The sequence below is a fragment of the Ascaphus truei genome, chromosome 1 (assembly GCF_040206685.1).
Source record: "Ascaphus truei isolate aAscTru1 chromosome 1, aAscTru1.hap1, whole genome shotgun sequence".
Classification (NCBI taxonomy): Eukaryota; Metazoa; Chordata; class Amphibia; order Anura; family Ascaphidae; genus Ascaphus; species Ascaphus truei.
Genome location: NC_134483.1, coordinates 248,047,569 through 248,068,448, shown reverse-complemented (window position 1 = coordinate 248,068,448; position 20,880 = coordinate 248,047,569). Strand labels below are relative to the sequence as shown.

The 20,880-nt window shown below is 39.8% G+C and overlaps 1 protein-coding gene across 4 annotated transcripts in view; it reads right to left on the bottom strand.

The window, feature by feature from the left end:
* Window positions 1-632: 632 nt before the first annotated feature.
* ZCCHC7 (zinc finger CCHC-type containing 7) overlaps window positions 633-20,880 on the bottom strand; it is a 174,623-nt gene continuing 154,375 nt past the window's right edge. For all 4 annotated transcript variants that reach the window (XM_075602594.1, XM_075602625.1, XM_075602615.1 and 1 more), the window contains exons 7-9: window positions 8,420-8,515; window positions 1,981-2,098; window positions 633-1,352 (exon numbers count right to left, since the gene is read on the bottom strand). In XM_075602594.1, coding sequence (XP_075458709.1) covers window positions 901-1,352; window positions 1,981-2,098; window positions 8,420-8,515 — 666 coding nt within the window. In that variant the 3' untranslated portion in view covers window positions 633-900. The remainder of the gene's footprint in view (window positions 1,353-1,980; window positions 2,099-8,419; window positions 8,516-20,880) is intronic.

Genomic DNA, 20,880 nt, shown 5'->3' with positions numbered 1-20,880 from the left:
GACTGTGTGTGTGGGGGCGAGGAGGGTGGAGAAAGTGTGTGTGTTGGGGACGGTGTGTGGCGGAGGGGGAGTGTTTGCGTGTGTCTGTGGGGGGGGGGGGAGTGTGTGTGTCTGTGTGGGGGAGAGAGTGTGTCTGTATAGGGGAGGGGGAGAGAGGGTGTGTGTTTGTGTGTGTGTGAGAGAGGGAGTGTGTGTTTCTGTGAGGAGTGTGTTTGAGGGGGTGTGTGTGTGTGTTGGTGTGTTGGTGTGTGCGTTAGTGAGCGGGGGAGTGTGTGTGTAAGTGCGAGGGGGAGAGTGTGTAAAGAAGAGAGAGGGGGAGAGAGGATAAGGGAGAAAGTGTGGGGGCGACAGAGCGTAAGAGGGAGAGTGAGAGGGGGGAAGAGTGTGAAGGGGGTGAGAGACAGGGGACAAGGAGGAGGACGAATGAGAGATGGGGTTCCCCAGAATTTCACAATCGAATTCTGGGTTTCCTAACCCCCAAAAATGTTGAAAACCACTGGTTTAGAGTGTTCCTTTCTTTACCATGTTATAATATCTAGGATAGCAACTTAACACACAAATACGAAAGACCAACATATGTTGGTAAATGAATAGGCGTTTTAAGTTTATGACACAAACATTTGAAAGCAGAATGAAATGACCTTGTTTTATTTAACGATAAAAAAAAAAATGTAAGAGGTATTCAGCTGGCTATCATGACTTTACAGTACATGTTCCATATTCTCTTTTGTCTGAAAAATATTAATGTGCATCACAAGGATTACATTTTTGTCAAGGAACGGAGGAAATCTTAATTATTCTACACCATGTTTGGAATTGTATGGCCCTTGGCATAGAAGATCATAATGTATTATAATATAACACATTAGAGGTTTGACACATTACTGTTGTGCTTTGATACTAGTCAACGCTCCTTTTTGATTTCTTTTTCCGCTGCTTTATTATGAGTAAACTCCCATCTATGCCAGTACCGGTCTCTCTCTTGCGTCTGTTATTCCGTCGTTTTTTGGAGATCCCACCAGTAAATTCACTTTTCTTCACATCTTTGAACAAGACATTGTCGTAATGTTTCCGAGTGTACCGTCCTTTGCCCTTTAGAAACTTATCAGAACCTCCTCTGGGAAAGTCCTCTTCTGTTTCTTGGGTGTGTAGGGCAATCTTTTTCTTGTGCTTTTTCTTCTGGTGCCCCTCCATAAACTTCTTTTTCTTGGACATGTGCTGCCTCTCTTCTTTATGAAACGGTCTGTATTCTCTCAGATGTTTATGCTTCGTTTTTTTGGATGGCAGAATGTTATTTTCCATGCCTTTGTGAGGTCTCATCTCCAACGGAAAGAGGCCAGCTTCTTTAAGTTCTGCCGAAATAGACAAAAAAAAAGTAAATATTTCCAATGAACTTGGGAAGAAAGCATGATAGATGCAGCGTTAACATTTCCATTTCTGGAATAATTTATTATTAAAAACTAAATTCTATTCTGCAGATTATTTAAGCACAAAATATATATATATATATATATATATATATATATATATATATATATATATATATATATATATCTTTGGTGGGGCCAATCCAAATAAAAAATATCTGGTCCAAACGCAACCACTCAGAAATAGACAAGCTAAATGAGGGCATCTTAGAAAATAATGTTGAAGGAAGGTCTTATTATTATTGCAGTAACACAATTGTACTGGAAAGTAAACTGGGTTTTGGGCATAAGTTTTAAATAATACAAAATGATTCTATTAAAAAACAAACAAAAAAAAAAAACAATACAAAAAATCTGTACTGTATTCTTATTTTTTAAAACGTTACCACTGGTGGTTGAATGTGTAATCAAAGTGTTCCATTAACATGTAACATCACACATCCACAGTCCCTGATGGCCAATGAAACACATTGATGTTGTGGAGTATATACATAACATAAAACAATGGTGCACCTTGCCCTCTAGTTTAAGGCCATGGAAATATGTACAGCACCTTCAATCTTGTTTTTGGCCCTCTGCTCTCTTTTCCAGATGTCATGATTCCGATCGTAGGAGAAAATGAGCTGACAGGTAGGAAAGCTTCCATTGAACATACGCCTTTCATTGCATTCCTGGAAAATAAACAAATCCTTTTATTTTACCAAGTGAACCATCGTTTTTGCCTACATTTTGCTACGGCTGAGAACTAGTTTCTGAACCCTGATCTAAATTCAAAATTCGTATTGCATATTTATTCTCTGTTAAACCATATGGGAGATTTGTAAACGCAAAAAAAAGTATATTTTTGCATATGTGTGCGAAGATCCCGAGGTTTTCACCCCCTCACTTCTGACACATTCTTTGAATTAACCTTCAGTTTGCTGGAATTTCCTTTTCCTGGTGTCCATGGCAGTGATCAGTTAAGGTTTAATCCCATCCCCTGCTGCTTTGTCAGACAGAAAAAGTTGTTTCTACAAGTAAAACCACCTATATAAATAAGGCTTCTCCTCCTACCTGCAGTTAGTCTCAGAATCTCTCAAAACTGAAAAACATAACTAAAATAGGAGACCACTGCCATATGAATTGACCCAGGAAAAGAAAATTCAAGTGAACTGGAGGTACATTTTCTCCTTTCCTGATCGTCCATCATGGCCAGTGGACTTGTAAGGTACATACCAAAGCTTTCAAGGGAGGTAGAAAAAAAAATAAAAGTTTGTGTGTGCCTCGCAAGCGCATTTTAAGTGAAACTTCATTGCCTTTTGTCACTGATATTGTATTTGTGATGGTGATGTTTTTAATTAAAAATCAAAACACAATTTCAGTGCCAAAACACATAGAAGTTTTACTTAGAACTCGTGTTTTAGCTATTTGCACTTCTATATTTATAGTAACTGTAAATTCCTTGTGTGTGGGTGTGTGTGTCAGTCAGTGTATGTGTGTGTGTGTGTGTGTGTGTCAGTGTGTGTGTGTGTGTCAGTCAGTGTGTGTGTGTGTGTGTGTGTGTGTCAGGCAGTGTCTTTCCTCTCCCTCCCCGTCACTGATGGCCTCTTCTGCCAGCACTGACGTCACTTCCGTTAAGGAATTTTGTTACAACACAAGGGATTTTTCCTATCAAAGAAGTTTCACTTCAAAAACAAAACCAGTTAATATTTTAATCTTTTATTTTACAACAGGCTGTAGGATCTTACGGCCAAAGCTTGCATCAGCTGAGGCAAGTAGGTCTAATTTGTAGAACTTTGTGAGCGTATTCACTGCTGCCTTGCAGTTCGGAAAGTGATGCTCGACTTCTTGCTGCTGCCCAAATTCTAGCCATAGCACTAGTGAAATGTGCCATTAAATTCACAGGTTGCGGTTAGTCCTCTCCTCGTACTGTATGCTTTCTTAATGCACATCATAATCCATCTTGTGATCGTGGATTTGAAATGCTTGGCCCTTCCTTGACCCCTCTGGTAATACGAAGAGTGCAAGCGTCTTCCGTATCTGTCTTACTCTATTGGTGTCTTCTTTCAAACAGCTTACTAAATCCAACATTTGGAATGTTCTTTCCATTTCGTTTGCTGGACTCTGAAAAAGTGATGGTAATACTCTCTCTTGGTTTACATGATAAATTAACACTACCTTTGGCAGACAAAATTCTGCTAGTCTCAGTATCACTTTGTCCTGATGAAACACAATATCTTGGCTCTACTGCTGATCATGTCTAGATTTCTTACTCAAGACCCACTACAAACACAATCTTTATCTCAAGGGTCTTGAGCGGTAAATGATCTAAGGGTTCCTTAGTTGGCATGCCTAGCATCAGTGGCAAGTCCCAGGTTGGGATTTTCTTCAGTAACTGGGGTCTTAATCTTTTGATTGCTTAAGGAAAAATGCATAATTAGCCTCCTTTATTTATTATAGATCCTTCTGTAATAATAATGATAAGGTGAAATCTGTACTGTAAGAGTATGGAGGCTTAATCTTATGTCAAATCCTACTTGCAAAAAATCCAGTAAGAGGGTGTCAACCATGTCTACCCATTTCTTGAAATTGTGCCTTATCCTATGGGTGCACTCTGGGCGTACGTGTAGATGGCTGGCATACAATATTGTATTTATCACCATAGCAAATAGTGCCAAGCTCCCGCTTAAACTCCATGCCATCAAACTCCAGCTTTGAGTATTTAAATGACTGATTTTCCCTTGTTTCAAGGTTCTTGGCGTGATTGGTATTTTGCCAAGGTTCCTCTATTGCCATATTTATTAGTTGTGAAAAACAGGTGGTGCTTGGCCAATTTGGCAATACAGCCATCACTTCCACTCTGTAACTCTTGATTTTGTCTAACATCTGGAGAATCAACCGAAGAGGTGGAAATATATACGTCAGTCTGAAGTCTCACTAAAAATATAGTGTTCGTCCTGACCTTTCTGTCAATGTGGGATGTCATGAGGTCTTTTTGGGGTTGTCACCATTTATCCAACATTTGTAGAAATATCTCCTGATATAATGTAATTCCCACTCTCCTGGGTGTATGCTATTTCTGATAAGGAAATATGTTACAACCTTCTGTTTTCCTGGAATATACACAAGATTTCTTTCAGGCCAGTATAGGAAAGACTTACAAACACAAGTATTACATTCCCTTTTCCACCTTGACGATTTAGAAACTTTACAGCAGTCAGGTTGTTTGATTGTATAGAGCTATTTTCCTCTGATTTTTGCTTTAAAATCTTTAATGCCTGACCTACTGCTCTTAGTTCTAGAATATATGAGGGAAGAGAACTACCCCCCCCCCCCTCTGGACCCAGAATTCTGGGTTACTGAATCCTCTATATAGGCGTCCCAGGCTGATTTGCTTGTGTCTGTAGTTTGATTACAGGTTATAGATGGTGCAGGGATTCTCCATTCCTAAAATTGTCAGCCTGTTTCCACCATCTTAAATCCTGCTTTGTATCCCTATACAAATGAATAATCTGATAGGTGTCAGGATTATTTCTGTTCCATTGTGTTAAAAAGTTGATCTGAAAGCTGCACATGTGAAATCTTGCACATTTGACTACCATCAAGGTTGCTGCAAGTCTTCCAAAAGTATCACACAATTTAGTTCTGTTACCTGATGGGAAGATCTAATCTCCGTTACTTCTTGATTTATCTGTTGTATCTGGTCTTCAGGAAGACTTATCCTTCCCAATTGTCTGAAAATTCACACCCAAGCATCTCAGATCTTGTGCTGGGATCAAATAACTCTTCTTTTCATTGATTATCCAACCGTGACTTGGTAAAGCTTCTATTACTATATCTCAATGTTTTAATACTAGCCCTTTGTCTTGAGCCTTTGTTAGCAAGTCATCCAAATATGGGAAAAACTGGATTCCCCCTGATGTCGTTCTGTGATGTGAATGTGGAGATAGGTGTCCTCAGGGCTCATGATTCTACAGACTTTATAATTGAGAACGATTTCATCTTGAATCTTCTGGTTTGAAGGTAGGAGTTGAGATCTCTGAGATCAAGAAGCATGGTGTCCTCCTGAGGCTTTTTCTACTAAACAGATTGGGGAATAGATCCTCTCGCTTTCGAGCTGGTACCTCTCGCAAAGCATGTGGATATACTGTTGTAAAGCTAACCACACCTGGGTCTCCCTGAGTTCTTTCGAGATTAGTTATCGGCTCCCCAGAGGATGATGGTTAAAATTCCTATCTGTAACTGTCTTGTATTTCACCCACTTGTCCCGGATAGATCTCACCTATACTGTAACAGAATCTCCGAGAAGGCCTCCAACCTTCTTCGGAAACAACCCTCTGGCATCATGTGGGTCTGTAGCCTCTGCATGTCAGTCCTGTTGACCTTTGGCCACAAAAAAGGTTATTTTGATCTCCTCTCCAACCAGTTGGTCACGAGAAACCTCTTGCAGGCCGATCTGCTCTCATATCATGAAAATTTGCTCTCTGATAAGCCCCTGGAATAAAATATCTTCTTCCTATGTGATCCTGAGGTAGGAATAAACTCTTGCCACCAGTCACCTGTGTTATGATCGCCTCCAACTCCTTTGCCAAACATAAGCTCACCTTCAAAGGGAAGACTACAGAGGTTATTCTTTCAGGCTTTATCTGCAGGAAACAGGCGAAGCCATAAGGTTCGCATGGCAGCTACTGACAGAGCCATAGACCTTGCAGATAAGACATATCAAATTAAATGATGCGTCTGCAATGTTTTCCATAGCAAGTCTGATCTCTGAAAGGACGCTGACAATGGAGAATCTTTTGATGTCTTTTTCTAGAGCCTCCTCAATGTTAGTGTCAAGAGCCATGAAAGTATGGATCGCTGAGGCGACTGCAATAGCTGGTTTAAATTCTTCCCCTGCCGCCTGAAATGACTGAGGTCTTGTTCCATCATTCATTCCATGGATCATAGAATGAAATCCCATCTTCAATAGGTAGGGTAGTCTGCCTCCCATGCCTTATAACTACAGCATTTACTCAAGGGAGATATTCCCACAATCTGGTCTCCTCTTCCGGAAAGGGACATAGTTTAGACATTCTCCTCATTATATTGATCTTTTTATCCGGTTGGACCCATTCCGTCTGGATAATTTCCTTGATCACTCTGTGTACTGGAAAGTCCTTCCCTTCTTCCTGGGTCCTAGGAACAGCTTAACCTGGTTGGTTACCTCTTCTTCTTTATCATGGATCTGCAAACCTTCTTTCATTGCTTTGAAAAGAGATTCTACTAAATCTACACCAAATCCACACTTCCTGGTCTTCCACTTCATTAGAATCTGTGTATTCTCCCTCCGAGAGTCCCTTCTCAGGCTATAAAGAGTACATCTTTTCAGGTGTGCCTGACTATGGCGCAACACTAGGCCAAAAGACACCCCAATCAGCGTGCATCCTTGCTGCTGTCCACTGTAGCAAATGGAGCACCAAGTCAGGACATGCCCCAGGTCAATTGGAGACCACTTACCAATAAGTCCCAAAGTTCCGACGTCAAAGGCTACAGAAGGAGGAGAGTCGAGACTCCCCCTGGCTGCGACTATCTCCTTGAGGGCAAAAATCAAGTAAGGCTCATAGAAAAACAAAACACCTATAATACAGCTCGTAGGACAGAAAAAGACTAACGGTAGGTACAGTAGGAGGGGCTATCTGCAGAATGCAGCGGGGAATGGGATTGACCCCTATGTGACAACTTCCCATGATGGACAGTCAGTAAATGATATATATATATATATATATATATATATATATATATATATATATACATATATATATATATACATACATACAGTGTTCGACAAACCTATACATTTGCATGCCCCGGGCGAGTGGATTTAACATCGTGGCGAGCTCTTATTGGCCCAAGCAGCACACGTGTGGTACTAGGTCGCGAGCAGATTTTTTTGTTCGGCGAGTAGATTTTTTGGTGATTTGTCGACCACTGTGTGTGTGTATATATATACACACACACACACACACACACACACACACACACACACACGCACACACACGCACACATTTACACACACACGCACACGCACACATTTACACACGCACACATTTACACACGCACACATTTACACACACGCACACATTTACACACACGCACACATTTACACACACACACATTTACACACACACACACGCACACATTTACACACACACGCACGCACACATTTACACATTTACACACACTATACATAGATTGGGGAAATTGTGGGTTATGTTAATGGTGTCTAAAATAACCACGCTCCTCAAATACAGGGGATTAAATTTGTCTCCTTTTCAAAACTTTCCCCCAAGTCTGCTCTCATGTGTTATGACAAACACAATCAATCAAGACTATAATGTTTGTTTTGTCAGCACAGCCTCAGGACTGAACTGCACCCCTGCTCATTTTACAACTCAGATTTATTTATTTATTTTTTCTTCTAAATACTAAGCAAAAAGGTCCATGCGCTGAATGGGAATACCTAGTGTTAATGCACTTTAATGGAGAGACAAACGGCTTTGAGGACACCAAGGGAAACATGTATGTAAACTCTTCGTTGACAGAATTGGATAGCCATGTCCCAGTTAGAACAAATGAATACAAATGCAATAAAAAAAATAAGTCGGACACTTTATTTTTATTTATAGCCACTTATGTGAAATAAGTGTGTACTATTTTCCCATGGTTAAGGTATACTGATGTAGCAGAAGTTATCACTCCCGTTTACACTGGTGTGATAACTGAAGCAAAATTGAACGTTGCTCTGCTGAAACAAATGGTAAGAAGTCAATTGCTTAACAAGCATGCAGCGAGTTGTGTTAATAGGAATAACTGTCTGCTACAGCTATATATTGCTTTCTAAGCTTCTAAGTGAGAAAAAGTAAAAAACAGTCAAACATTGTAAAAACATTTTGCCGTGTATTTAATCTATGCAGCAGAAATCAATCCGTAGATGTATACACATGTAATGAAGTCATTATACTGAAACTCACATAACCACAATGGCCTTTCCTGGCACAATTGCAACAGTAGACAACGTCCTTTTGTCCAGGTGTAGAGTTGGATTTTTTTATTGGTCCAGGTTCCACCTATAACAAAAACAAAAAAAAGATTATGCTATTAAACCTTTCAAATAGACTTCCTAATTAGCATTATTATTCATTCCTTATTATGACTTATTTTAAATAGCATAATCAATGTATGCAGTACTCAAAGAATGGACATACAAATAGGCCACTTAAAATGTACACAGAACACACAACACTTTCCAAGTTGGCAGGTCAGTTTCATTTTGCCAGGTTACGACAGATCCAATGTGATCATTCTTCCTGTACAGGTACATAAGAATTTTAACCCAGGTGAGTGTTAGGACCTGCTTCTGTCATGCCTTGTAAGTGGCAGCAGGCTTAAGACGCTTTGGCCAAAGGGTTAAACTAAATGACCCTTTTTACAAGAGATATATAGGTATTGCACTGTGTATTTTTGTCACAATGGAAGTAGCTTTGGGCATTTTTGTTTTTTGTTGTATAACCACTTAAAATGTAAACAGAGGAATAAGATGAGCTTAAAATGAAGTACATTTTAGCACATCTTCCAGTAAATGTGTTTTGTTCCTTCATACTCTATAATTACAAACTGACAGATGTATGCATTTTATCCTGTGAACCTATATGAGTAATATTTCAGGTTAATCATCATTTGCAGTGCTTAGCAACTGTTAAAGCAGCAGTCCAAACTACCGTTTAGCCCCACCGTCCCCCACATTTAATATGTGCATCAATACAATCCACACAATGATAAGTAATCAACCGGTGGAGATTCGGCTCGACGGGTTCACTAAATGGCGGAAGAGGAGTATTGACTCAGTATCCGATTTTGTAAATGTTTGCTATAGAAACAGAAAAGGCTGATTACATAATACATTAAAAAATGTCATTCAGAGTTGAAAAAAAATGCTACAAGTATTTTGTCAAAGTACAGAACTGGTTTGGTTTTAAAAAGCACACCTGTAGGATTTTGCTTGGTCTGCAGCTTTAACATTGAAAGGTGGGCAAGATATTCTCTAATGTGCAGAAAATGTCTTCCTTAAATCTGTGACCTATCAACAATATTCCACAAGCAGTTTCATACTTTTTAGCAAACTATGTGAACTGTTCACAAATGGTTACAGTTCAACGTTTTAGTATCTGTATTTGTCGTAGAGAAGTGCAAAAGACGACACAAATGCTCTTGCACGCTACAATGTCAGGAACAAGAACAATCTCAATGTTGTTTCACTTACAGGTAACACACACAGCAACCACGCTATTCATAAGTGATGAACAGAATCCTGCACACTGTATAATCATATCTGAAAGGCTATAGGGATACGTATCAGCGATTCTCAAGTGTGAAATTAGGACATCAATTAAAATATGCGGTTGACAGCTATGGGAGGTTTGTTTGGCTTGGATATATCATGTGCTGTTTACCCTAGAACTGCATCATATGTATTTATTTATTTTTAAAGCAATCTTTGATACATCTCCTCCATGGTTTTGCTGATCATTATGTTCATGCTTTGTAACTGCCCATGGTATATAACTGCAGGTGCCCACAGTCAATTGTGTTCAAAACCTATGTAAAAAAATATTCATTGTTAGGCGAGGTTTACATTTTCAGAACAAAAAAAAAAACCACATCAATAAAGAAATAAAAATACAAAGAGGCAAGCTCTAACCAACTAACTAACGAACTAAAACAAAACAAGAGGCTTGTGGCTATCCCTAAAGGAATAATGTAAAAGGACTGGCAGGTAGGTATTGAGGACAAAGATAAAAATTGGCAGCAGCCAGCGGGCGCACCACAAACTTAGAGGGTGAATAAAAAGCACTTTATTGCTAAAATAGGAAGAGCAAAGTTACACAAACATGTTTTGCGCCCCGGCGCTTCGTCCAAGTGTTTGACAATTGGCAGTCGCATGCTGCCAATTTTTTTTCTTGCTCCTTATCTACTACGCCTGGCACACGGTATTTACACCCCACAGGTGAAAACAAGTGGAGATTTTCCTTTTCCTACATTGGACTACATTCAATTGAGGTCTATCTTTATGTGAGTAAATCTTTATTCTATTATGAAGAACTTTTCTGATTGCCACACCATGGCTGAGGTGATATTTGCGCTGGGATCTACGTCATTTCTGCATACTCTATATATAGTTAAAACCTTGTTAAGCGCTATCCTCTATATACTCACGAGGAGTTTTCTGTTACATGGAAACTTGTTTAAGGGTGTAACTCATTAACCCATATTGTTATTGGAAAGAAAATGACCTACTGTACAAGCAACTCATTTCTTTCAATTGTGTTTCCCATACCCCCAAAATAGAGCCCCCGTTCTCCCTATCATAGGGAAACTCTCTTTTTAGGTATTGAGGACAGACAGTATGTATAAAAGCAGGTGTCCGTACTGCTGTTTCCAAATTTTTTGTTGTTGCAATTTTTACTTCTTTTAAGAGACATCGTAGTCCTTTCCAGGCTGTTTTAATTTTTCACATCTGGTACTCCGTTCAGGAGATGTAAGTGTTAAACAATATTATGTGTCCAGGAGGTTCAAATAAAGTACTCCTCCGAGCCCATTGCTAAAGGTTACTATGGTAAGTGCAGAAGCTAAACCAGGGGTGGGCAACTCCAGTCATCAAGGGTCACCAACAGGTCTGGTTTTCAGGATATCCCTGTTTCAGCACAGGTGGCTCAATCAGTGGCTCAGTCTTTGACTAAGCCACCTGTGCTGAAGCAGGGATACCCTGAAAACCTGACCTGTTGGTGGCCCTTGAGGACTGGAGTTGAGAACCCCCAAGCTAGAGATTTAAAAAACAAAACAAAACATGTTTAACATTAGGGGGGGGGGGAGGAAGAGCAGGACAGGGGCAAGATATCAACGTTATAGGAGCTAAACTCACATAGTATTCTTGGTCGGATGGGGCATGGTGGAGAATTGCTTATTTAAATTTTTTTTTTTTAAATTGAACATCCCTAAAACTGGAGCTTATCCATTGTTTTCCACAGAGGTCAACTTAAATGTATAGCTTCCAGAGAATCAGGCATCGTGTTGCCCCCCTCTCCAGTCCTGATCTAGAGTACACTATATACTAGAACAGAGTTTCTCAACCATGGTTCCGGAGAACCACAAACCACTGTCAAGGGGGCGCCCAGAGATTCTAAAAGTCCTCCAGGGTGCCGGAGCCCGTGCCCAAAAAACTTGCAATTCACTGTAATATAATGTAGGAAGAAAGGTGGGGGGGGGGGATAGAGAGAAAGAGGATTAAACTGAACCCGTGGCCTTATTTGAGGTTCAGGCAGTGGGTTTCAGTTTTCTATCCAAGTCCGTCATTTGAGTAGTCCCCATTTCCGAAATATTTGATTTCAAACCCCAGAAACAAAATATTGCACTGGCTGTAGAAACAAACACACAAAAAAAAAAGAGAGTGTTAAGGATGGGGAAACCCTTCATCTTTTCATATTTTGAAATGGAGAGTTTTATTGTAGAAACCTGCCATTCTGCTTTGACTTCATCAAATGCAACGAAGCATCAGAAATACAGCTTTCCTACTCGCTCTATTTTTTTTTTTTTTTTTGTTACAAACATTTAAATAATGTATATTTGGTGGGCGATATCTTGAAGATTACTTCACTATCAATTTATAGAAGGTAATAACCTGGTAGATAGCATTACCTATATAGAGTCCATCCCATCTGCTTTTCTTGCTGAAAGCCTTTCATGCACCAGTAAACTCCGTAAATATCAGAAGATAAAGCATGAGCCTACCACGCCAAAGATTTAAGTCCTAATGTCCCCTCAAAGAGCTGCTGATGCAAAGATTACCAATAATTTTTTCTTAAATGTCATTTTACATAACCCTTTTTTCTGCTCGAGTAGTTAGTAAGGATGGAATGAATGACATTAAAACACTTAATCATTTTCTGGGATACTGGCCTTCACTACTAGGAATCTCCATGACAAAGACCAAAGGATCACATACCCCCGCAGGCTGCCTCAGCAGTTTGTCTGCTGGTAATATTATATGTAAATGGAGGTTCTGGGCAGCTCCCCCAGTGACCTTGAACTGGCCTTATCTGAACTGACTTGCATTTGCAGAGACTCTTCTGCAAGCCAATGCTCATTACTATGAAAAATGCACAATCATGGCGTTAATTAAAGATGGATCGTCACACAGAAGATTGTTAAAAAATGGCCATAGCCTTAGACTTTTGTATTCAGGCAAAGTTCTCTGACATGACGAAAAGGAATGCCCATTTACTCCCATTGTGTGAGATTGTATATTAAAAAATAACAATAACAATAACGTGATCCCACGGATCATGTTGCAGTGCAGAAAACAAGGACGATGCTTTGGTATGCAAATTAAACATGGGATGATGACTGAAGGCTATCCAAGAGTCACCATGAGTTAAATGGGGCTGTGGGAGGGGAGAGACAGAACTCACCAGTAGGGCTGGATACTACATGAGCCTGTTACGTTGACTCCATTTTTTTTAAATAAATAAATACACACACACACACAAAATTCGAACAATGTAGTCATGTTATTAAGAAGGGACACTAGAAGGAAAAAGAAAAAAATATTTTCATTTTAAATGACCTGGACTGTGGTAACCTGACCTCCTGGGATCCCCTGGTTCCTAAGATGTAGGTGGTTTCATCCACCTGCTCAATCTAACTCTTGCAGCTTGTGTGTCACACTGGCAAGACAATGTAGAAATAAGTTGGCAACTGGGGTTTCCGGACACTCATTCCATATCATCATAAAATTTGAGTCTAGTCCTGGTTTCCCCAAGTCTCCATTTTCCATAGTAAAGCAGTGTGCACAGCGTCAAAAAAATCAGTGCTGGGGAAGAATCTCTGGTATTATTATATGTTGTAGTACAGAGTAATTGCGGAGATCAGAGAGGGCATCTTGGTACATCAGCATTCGTACCGCAGTGATATCACTAGTGTTAACCTATTCTGAAATCATTGGACATGTCTGAATCCTAACTCAGAAATGTTACTCACAGCTAGCACAGAAGCCTAACGTCATGGATCTAATCAAGCAGACATCAAGAAAAGAAAACGTTTTGTTACCCCCCCCCCCCCCCTCACTACATAAGTTGTACAAATAGATTGTCACGGCAGTTCTACTTGCTGCTGCGCTATAATCTTAAACCTCAAATGTTCAGAACTTTTGTTCTTGAAATAGGGTCCGGCAGCAGATTGGCAACTCTGATGCACGTCCAGGTTTAATTGTTTCTGTAAATGGCATATTTACATATATTTTTATTTTCCCTTTTTATAATGCTTCTTCGGGGGTGCGTTTGAGCTCTTTTATGGGGGGGGGGGGGTGTTTTTTGGGGGGAATGTTTTGAGTGCAAATGAGAAAACTTACTATTGGACATGGGTACCATCTTACGAAAAATAATGATCAAAACACCTGGAAAAAAAGGAGAATTATGGGTCAGATAGCCTTCCCTATTGGGCTATGCAAACCCTGCAATATATAAATGTTCTCGTGTTATAAGTTGAGTTTCCTATTGCACTACCCTTGCACTCCTACATGGTAAAAGAATGGATAGCCTGCCAGGTACAATTAAACAAAATTTGGCAAGTTACACCAAATAAACATGAAGTTTAAAAAATAAATAAAAAATTAAGCTTTTAATTGTAGCCATGCCATCTATGGCTACTTATCTGCTTTTCCTCCTGGCAGTAAGCCCTGGTACAATCAGGCTGCCAGTAGTCAATATGGGGTTTTAGTGACAGTAGGAGGTGGTGACATCAGGCCTGAGCATGTCCAGTCATGTAGCAGACCTGGTGCCCTCCTCCTGGCTGTACTTAAAGGCAGTGCCGTCCCAAATTCAAGTGTCTCTACCTGCTTGAGAGGGGCAGGTCACACAGCCAAGAGCCTGAATATTGGGCCTTCTCTGGTCCTCTGCCCTCCTGGGGAGAGGGGTATCATACCTCTGTCCCTGCTTGAGGGGCATGGAAGAGCTAGGACGGCTGCGGGTGCCATTGGCCTGTAGTGAAGGTTCAGGGACCATCCTTCAGTGAGTAGCTGACAGTTGCTGCATTGGGCAGAATGCTGCCGTGTATTGTGCTGCACACAGAGAGACAATAAACCGTTCCTGTTATTATACCTCCGGCCTGGTGTGTGATCTTACTGGGGGGAGAGGTAATTAGTTCTACTGTGGGAGATCAACTTCAGTTCCCTGGAGCCTATGGCAGATGGAGGCGCTGCACTACTCAAGATATGTAGGGCATGAACCCCAGAAGCCTAGTCCTGTGTCCCCACTACCATCGGCGGACGACTTAGCCATCCTTTTACCAGCAGGTATCATGCACCACAGACATAGTAATGCCCCAAATCTCCCACCAGGTGGGGAAAACACCATTACATAATATAATTGGATTTCTCAAAAACCTGGCAATCTACTCAACAGCAGCAGTCTTCATCCTTTTGGACTCAACATCGTCAAATGGGTACTTCTCTGTTGCAAACCTGGAATTAGGTTGCAAATGACACAACACTTATGGGGCGAGGTAAAAGTAAATGTTCCTTACTCTCTGAATAGCACGACCAACAACTCCGACACATCAAAATTGTCGCCACTTCACAGAAAACAAGTTAAAATAATGCTCACATTGCTGTGAGAAAGTGCCACTTAGGTTTTGCATTGTGTTACACTTTAGTTCAGTTGCAAAATTCGGTAACAATTTTTGCAAGTCAACATAAAAATGACACATTGATGTTGCCTTTGTTTGTTCAAGACTAGATGCTCTTTGTGAAGGTTTCAAAGTAGATATAAAGGTTCATGTATATTCCAGTTATTACAGACTCGTGTCTTAATCCTTCTTAAATGTGTATGCGTTAAATGTCGTTTAGAACATGTTTGAATCATTGGTTACAACACTAATCTACATTTTTATTTGGGATGTCCGTTTTAGTGAATTTAGACCATTGAATAACAAAGAAACGGTTTGGTCACAAAACGTTTAAGTACTGTATGTAAGCAAGCACATTGGCGCAAAATCCCCTTTCTACTATTTCTATATGACAACAGTGAAAATGTCCAACAGCTGTTAACAGCACCACCTCTTCTATTTCATGGTCCTGCATAAGACGACATAGGAAGAAAACGTGTCTACTAAGGACTGGCTGAAACTTGAGGAATTCGGCTTCTCAATTCCATGGATTTCCACAGCGTATAATAAATAAGCCACGGGCACGGGGTTCACTAAAAAGTCTAAATAATGAATTTTCACAGATGCAAATGGAAGCTGAAACACAGCGCTCTTAAAAGCTTTATTATTTTTGTCTTTAATGTTAATCCAACTGTCCAAAAAAAAAAAAGCTTTAAAAAAAAAAAAGCTTAGTGTTTGGTAAAAAGACATTTAGCTTTTAATTCTTATAAAGGAAACCTTCAAATATTAATCACGAGTTTCTCTTAAAAGAACAAAAAAGCCTTCAGCAAGCCTGGAACAATGAATAATATATGCAAGATAGTCGGATAGCAGCAATTCACTCGATGAATAAATGTAAATTGGGCGCTCCAAAATCTTCATGGCTTAAAACGCATCCCAATTTTCTCCAAAGGTGGCGACTTCTATCCACTGGTCCATGGCTAATTTTACACGGAATGCAAAAATGTTATTCAAATCGAGCAGAGCATTAAACTTCAACAGTTTCCCTGTGTATCTCCCAGCACGACTCTCTCATCTCGATTTTAATTTTAAAGTGACTTAGCAACTGCTCTTTTTAATCCCTTGAGGGCAACCTATAGAGCAACACAGATGCTCAAAATGAATGGTAGCAACACAGTCACTTCTTTGCAGTAATGGGCAACACTAAGTGAAATCGCTTCCAGAGAAGATACCACCGATATCTACATTTCATTTGCCATCTTAAAAATATCTGGATCTTCATGACCTTATATTTTCTTCTCCCTCTCTCTCTCTCTCTCGTTGCCTTGCTACACTCCTCGCTGCAGATGGACTGCATAAATAAGCAATGCGCTCTGAGGCTTCAGACTAGCCGATAAACCCCTTTCAATTTTCATGCCAGCTTCCTTCTTTTGTAATTCAAATCCGGCCTGGAAACTGGCAGCTCTGAAAACTGAAACAAGCACTGCCACAAATACCTTGTAATGCTATCGACCTTGTCTGCCCATGCAGTGAGAAAGGGGGGTGCATACTGTATGTGTCTGCAGTCATCCAGATAACATAACTCTTTTTTTTTTTTCCTCTTGGATAACAGGAGCCAACGCAGGCCGGTGGACCAGAAGCCGTCATTACCAAGCAAGCTGGAGAATAAGTCTCCACAAAATACACAAAGTGCATTTATTAAATTCTTTTTTTTTTTTTTTTTTTTTAAGGGCTCAGCCACTGCATTCATTACCAGTTTTAATTTACCTTCTTCAGTTTGCCAGCCAGATAAAACTCTTTAGTGCTATTTTCTTTAATCTATTTGCCACATTTTATGATATAGATTAGAAGCTGTGTGGGACGGCAAAAGGGAATCACTTTTCGGAGGGAATAAAGGGATAGATCCGCTTATCAGCAGCCATCAGAAAGTTCATTAATCAGCCCGGCTTTGTGCCCTCCAAATTGAAAGGTTAAGTAATCCTCCAAGGGATATTTCAAGGAAGCGCTGCCAATTGTCCGGAGAGGATCTGCCATTCACTACACATGGGATCAGTGACATGGTATTTTACCACTGTTTTGATCCCAAACAATTGTGGACGAATAAGCACAGATCGCAATAAAAACCACTTACAGCATGCGTTGAGGGGGAAAAATAAAATAGAAGTACACTAATAAGCTTCCACCGAGGAAGGTTGCCATGGAGATCCTACAAGGAAGGCCGTAGTGTAAACAAATAAAAAATAGATGCATATATAACTACTTTATATACCATTGGTTCTCAACCAGGATTGCAGGTCAACCTAAGGTGTCTCAGACTCACCATTCAAGGCTTTCATGCAGCAAAACAAAGCAGAATGTGATTTTAGGATATTGTGGCGTTAAAACAAAGTTAGAGCATCAAGCTCAGTGGTAATGACATGTTCATTACATTTACAATTACCCGTTGTTGACCCTCTCTCCATGTTACTGTATTGCCAATATAAATGCATTTGAAAAAATAAACCTGTTTCAATGTTTTAATGGAGTAAAGTACTCACAATGAAAAGCAGACCGCAAGGTAGCATTAATATGTCCACGTTTGTTATAGCTGCATATTAAGCAGCTAAAACACAGGAATAGGTTGATCATTTTTTCCATGTGTTTACAAGCTTCGATTTTGATGGCAATGAAGGGCAGCTTGACTGAAATCATAACACCAATGGCACTTTGTAACCAACATGGGTTTGCCTAATCATGAGACTCCTTACAAGAGTTAATGAAAAAGAAAGTGCTTTATATAAAGGTTTACCTTAACATACTTGGAAATCAAATTAATACAATTGTTGTTAATCTATGAACTCAAAATTACCATGGATGCTTTTTTGTTTGCAAATTGAGAAATAACAATATATAGTGAAAAGGGTAAACTTTTGCTTTATTTTATCCTAACAGGATACCACCGTGTTACTGGTTGTGCCAATGCAAGCATAAAAATCTCCATTCTAGGCATATCGCTACAGCCAAGTGCGATAATCACATCTGTGTAGTAATCGGGGGGTACTGTATAAAACAAGAGTGATGTGACTTCTGCAGTATTTGGGGCTTATTCATTAAGCCCCGAAGTGTGAGATCGGCCTGGAAACACCCAATCAGGTCAATGAGTGCTTTGGGGATTTTTGAACAAGCCCCTTCTGCGGTCAAATGTTCAATCACTTTCTGTGTGGCATCACTGAGAGTTTTACCTTTGCATCCATGAAAAGGCATCCAAATTACGCTGGCAAAAAAACCTTACTATTAATTAACTAGAATGAGGTGTTGAATAAAATCAACTGCACGTAAGCATAATCCCCTCCCGCCCCCATCCCTCCCCAATGCAGCAAAAGCAATGCTCAGTAGTGCAGTGTATGACCTTGATTTAACGAAGGCTCTACTTTTTGGCTGAGCAAATTCAGTGTTCAATAATGTATACTGAATTACGGTTTGGTTGATACATGCATAAGAGTATCCAGCAATATGCATGATTTACCAATGGCACAAAAGCGTCTATAGAACAATAATAAAAGCAGTCTGAATGGGACACACTTAGAAGCTGCACTCCTCCCTCCCCATTTTTATATTCCCCAAAAAACTAGAAAATCTGCTTTTTTCCTGCATGAAATATAATCATTAGAGAGCAGACAAATCATTCGTAGAAGCACTGAGGTTTTAATTTGCGATTGCTGTCAAAAACATAGGAGTATTTAATCTGTTAGAGTAAAATTTGGACTTCCAGATAGCTGCTTTTATCATTCATGAATTCGTCTTTAATGTTCAATACCATCTCCAGCTTTGTGTATTCCTAGAATTTTTTCACCCCTTAAAAAAATAATAATAGCATTGCTTTGAATAAAGATATTTTGTTTTTCCAGGTACATATATTTATGTGAAATACACATCCTCACTGTTAGGCCAACCAATTGCAGAAGCCTCAATAGACTGCACTAACTCATTGGCTACAATACAATTCATTAGAACAATATACCACCTGGCTGCCATGTTTTCTCATTATTTGTGGGTGCTGAAGTGAGGTATGGTAAGGCGCCAAGGCTCACCACAGATATAGTTGGAATTGAATGATAAAACCCCTAAGCTTCATCCCTGGCTTTACTGGAAAGACATGTAACTGTGGTCATTAAATGACGGGCATCCTTTCAGCATACTAATCCGTTTTGGTTTTCGACAATGAAGATAGACTGAAAATGCACCAACAAACTGCAAAGAAGAACATCAACTGTGGATAGAAATCCAGGTTGTTGTTTTTTTTTAGTACTACCTTGGGAAGAAAAAAAAAAAAGTATAAAATTACACACATCCCGATGGTCTATTCTGGATTGCTGCGTGTACTTGGAATGGTTTGCTTATTCTAGATCTACAGTTGCACATTTGTTATCTCTTATTGAATTCTGTATTAAATAACTTGTTTCAATAGTTTCACCTGTTCATAAATTGTTATAATACAAAATATTACTTACACCAATCATATTGCCATCACTACTTTTTACAACATGGAACATTGTTCATACACTACAAATATTGTATATGTTCAAAACCTGTTTCTATGCTGAACTAAAGCAATACACATGTATTTTTTTTTTTTTACAGCTGTACTGTGTGTACACATATTTTATCTTCTGCAAGGTACTACAAAGTAGAAATGTAATTTTAACTATGACAGTCATTACATTCTCTTGTAATCCCACTTCTTCCCTATTTTATAATCTTCGTACCAATTGTATCAGTATTTTACTCTGAAACATGTCATACTAGTTTTAGATCACTGTTATTTTCCTGTCCAGTGCAAACTGTTAGCGCCCTCTTAAAACAAAAAACAATAAGACAAAAGCATCTTAGAGAACTAAGCACTTCCCTGAATATAGTATGCAATATCCAACATTTCATAAAGCTGGATAGAAGACTAATACGCAATGCAAGGTGGTCAATAAATTAAATACAGACATCACATTAATGAGCCTGCCAGAAAAAAAAGTGAGTTTTGTTTATAACTTTCATCCTACTTGAATTGTAGTGTTTTTTTTTAAACAGGGGTTCCTCTGGGCATCCCTAAAGGGTTCTCTGCAACTATCAGGTCATTTGAAAATTGTACTAAATACAGAAGAATTTACAATGCATCTGATCTCAGACGACCTATTAGAGAGGGTTGGGGTTCCTTACAATGCATCTGATCGCAGCCGCGATATTAGAGAGGGTTGGGGTTCCTTACAATGCATCTGATCGCAGACACTATTAGAGAGGGTTGGGTTTCCTTACAATACATCTGATCTCAGACGACCTATTAGAGAAGGTTGGAGTTCCTTATAATACATCTGATCTGAGACACGCTATTAGAGAGAGTTGTGGTTCCTGAGGCCTCGTTCAGGGTGCTGGCTTCGGAGGGAGGGCGTGCTGCCGTGCGTGCTGCCGTGAGAAACAAAGTATTCAATTTGAATACTGGTTTTCAGGGTAGCAACTGCCCTGTCTCCGAAGCCAGGAGTTGAAGCTGACTACAGTTTCAATAAACGAAAATTTCGTTTTTTGGAACTGCAGCAGTGTCACAGGGACCAAGGCAGCCAATGAAATCATTCTTCAGAATGATTTAATGACTGCAACTTGGATACTTACCCTGCCGTGTGTAACCCCGCCCCCTCCCCGCCCCCTCCCCAACGCTGAAAAGTCTGCTGGGGGATAAACACATGTCGCCCAGCAAACTGCAGCACTGCCTCCCTCACGCCCTCCCTCCGAGTCCTGCAGCTGACACCCT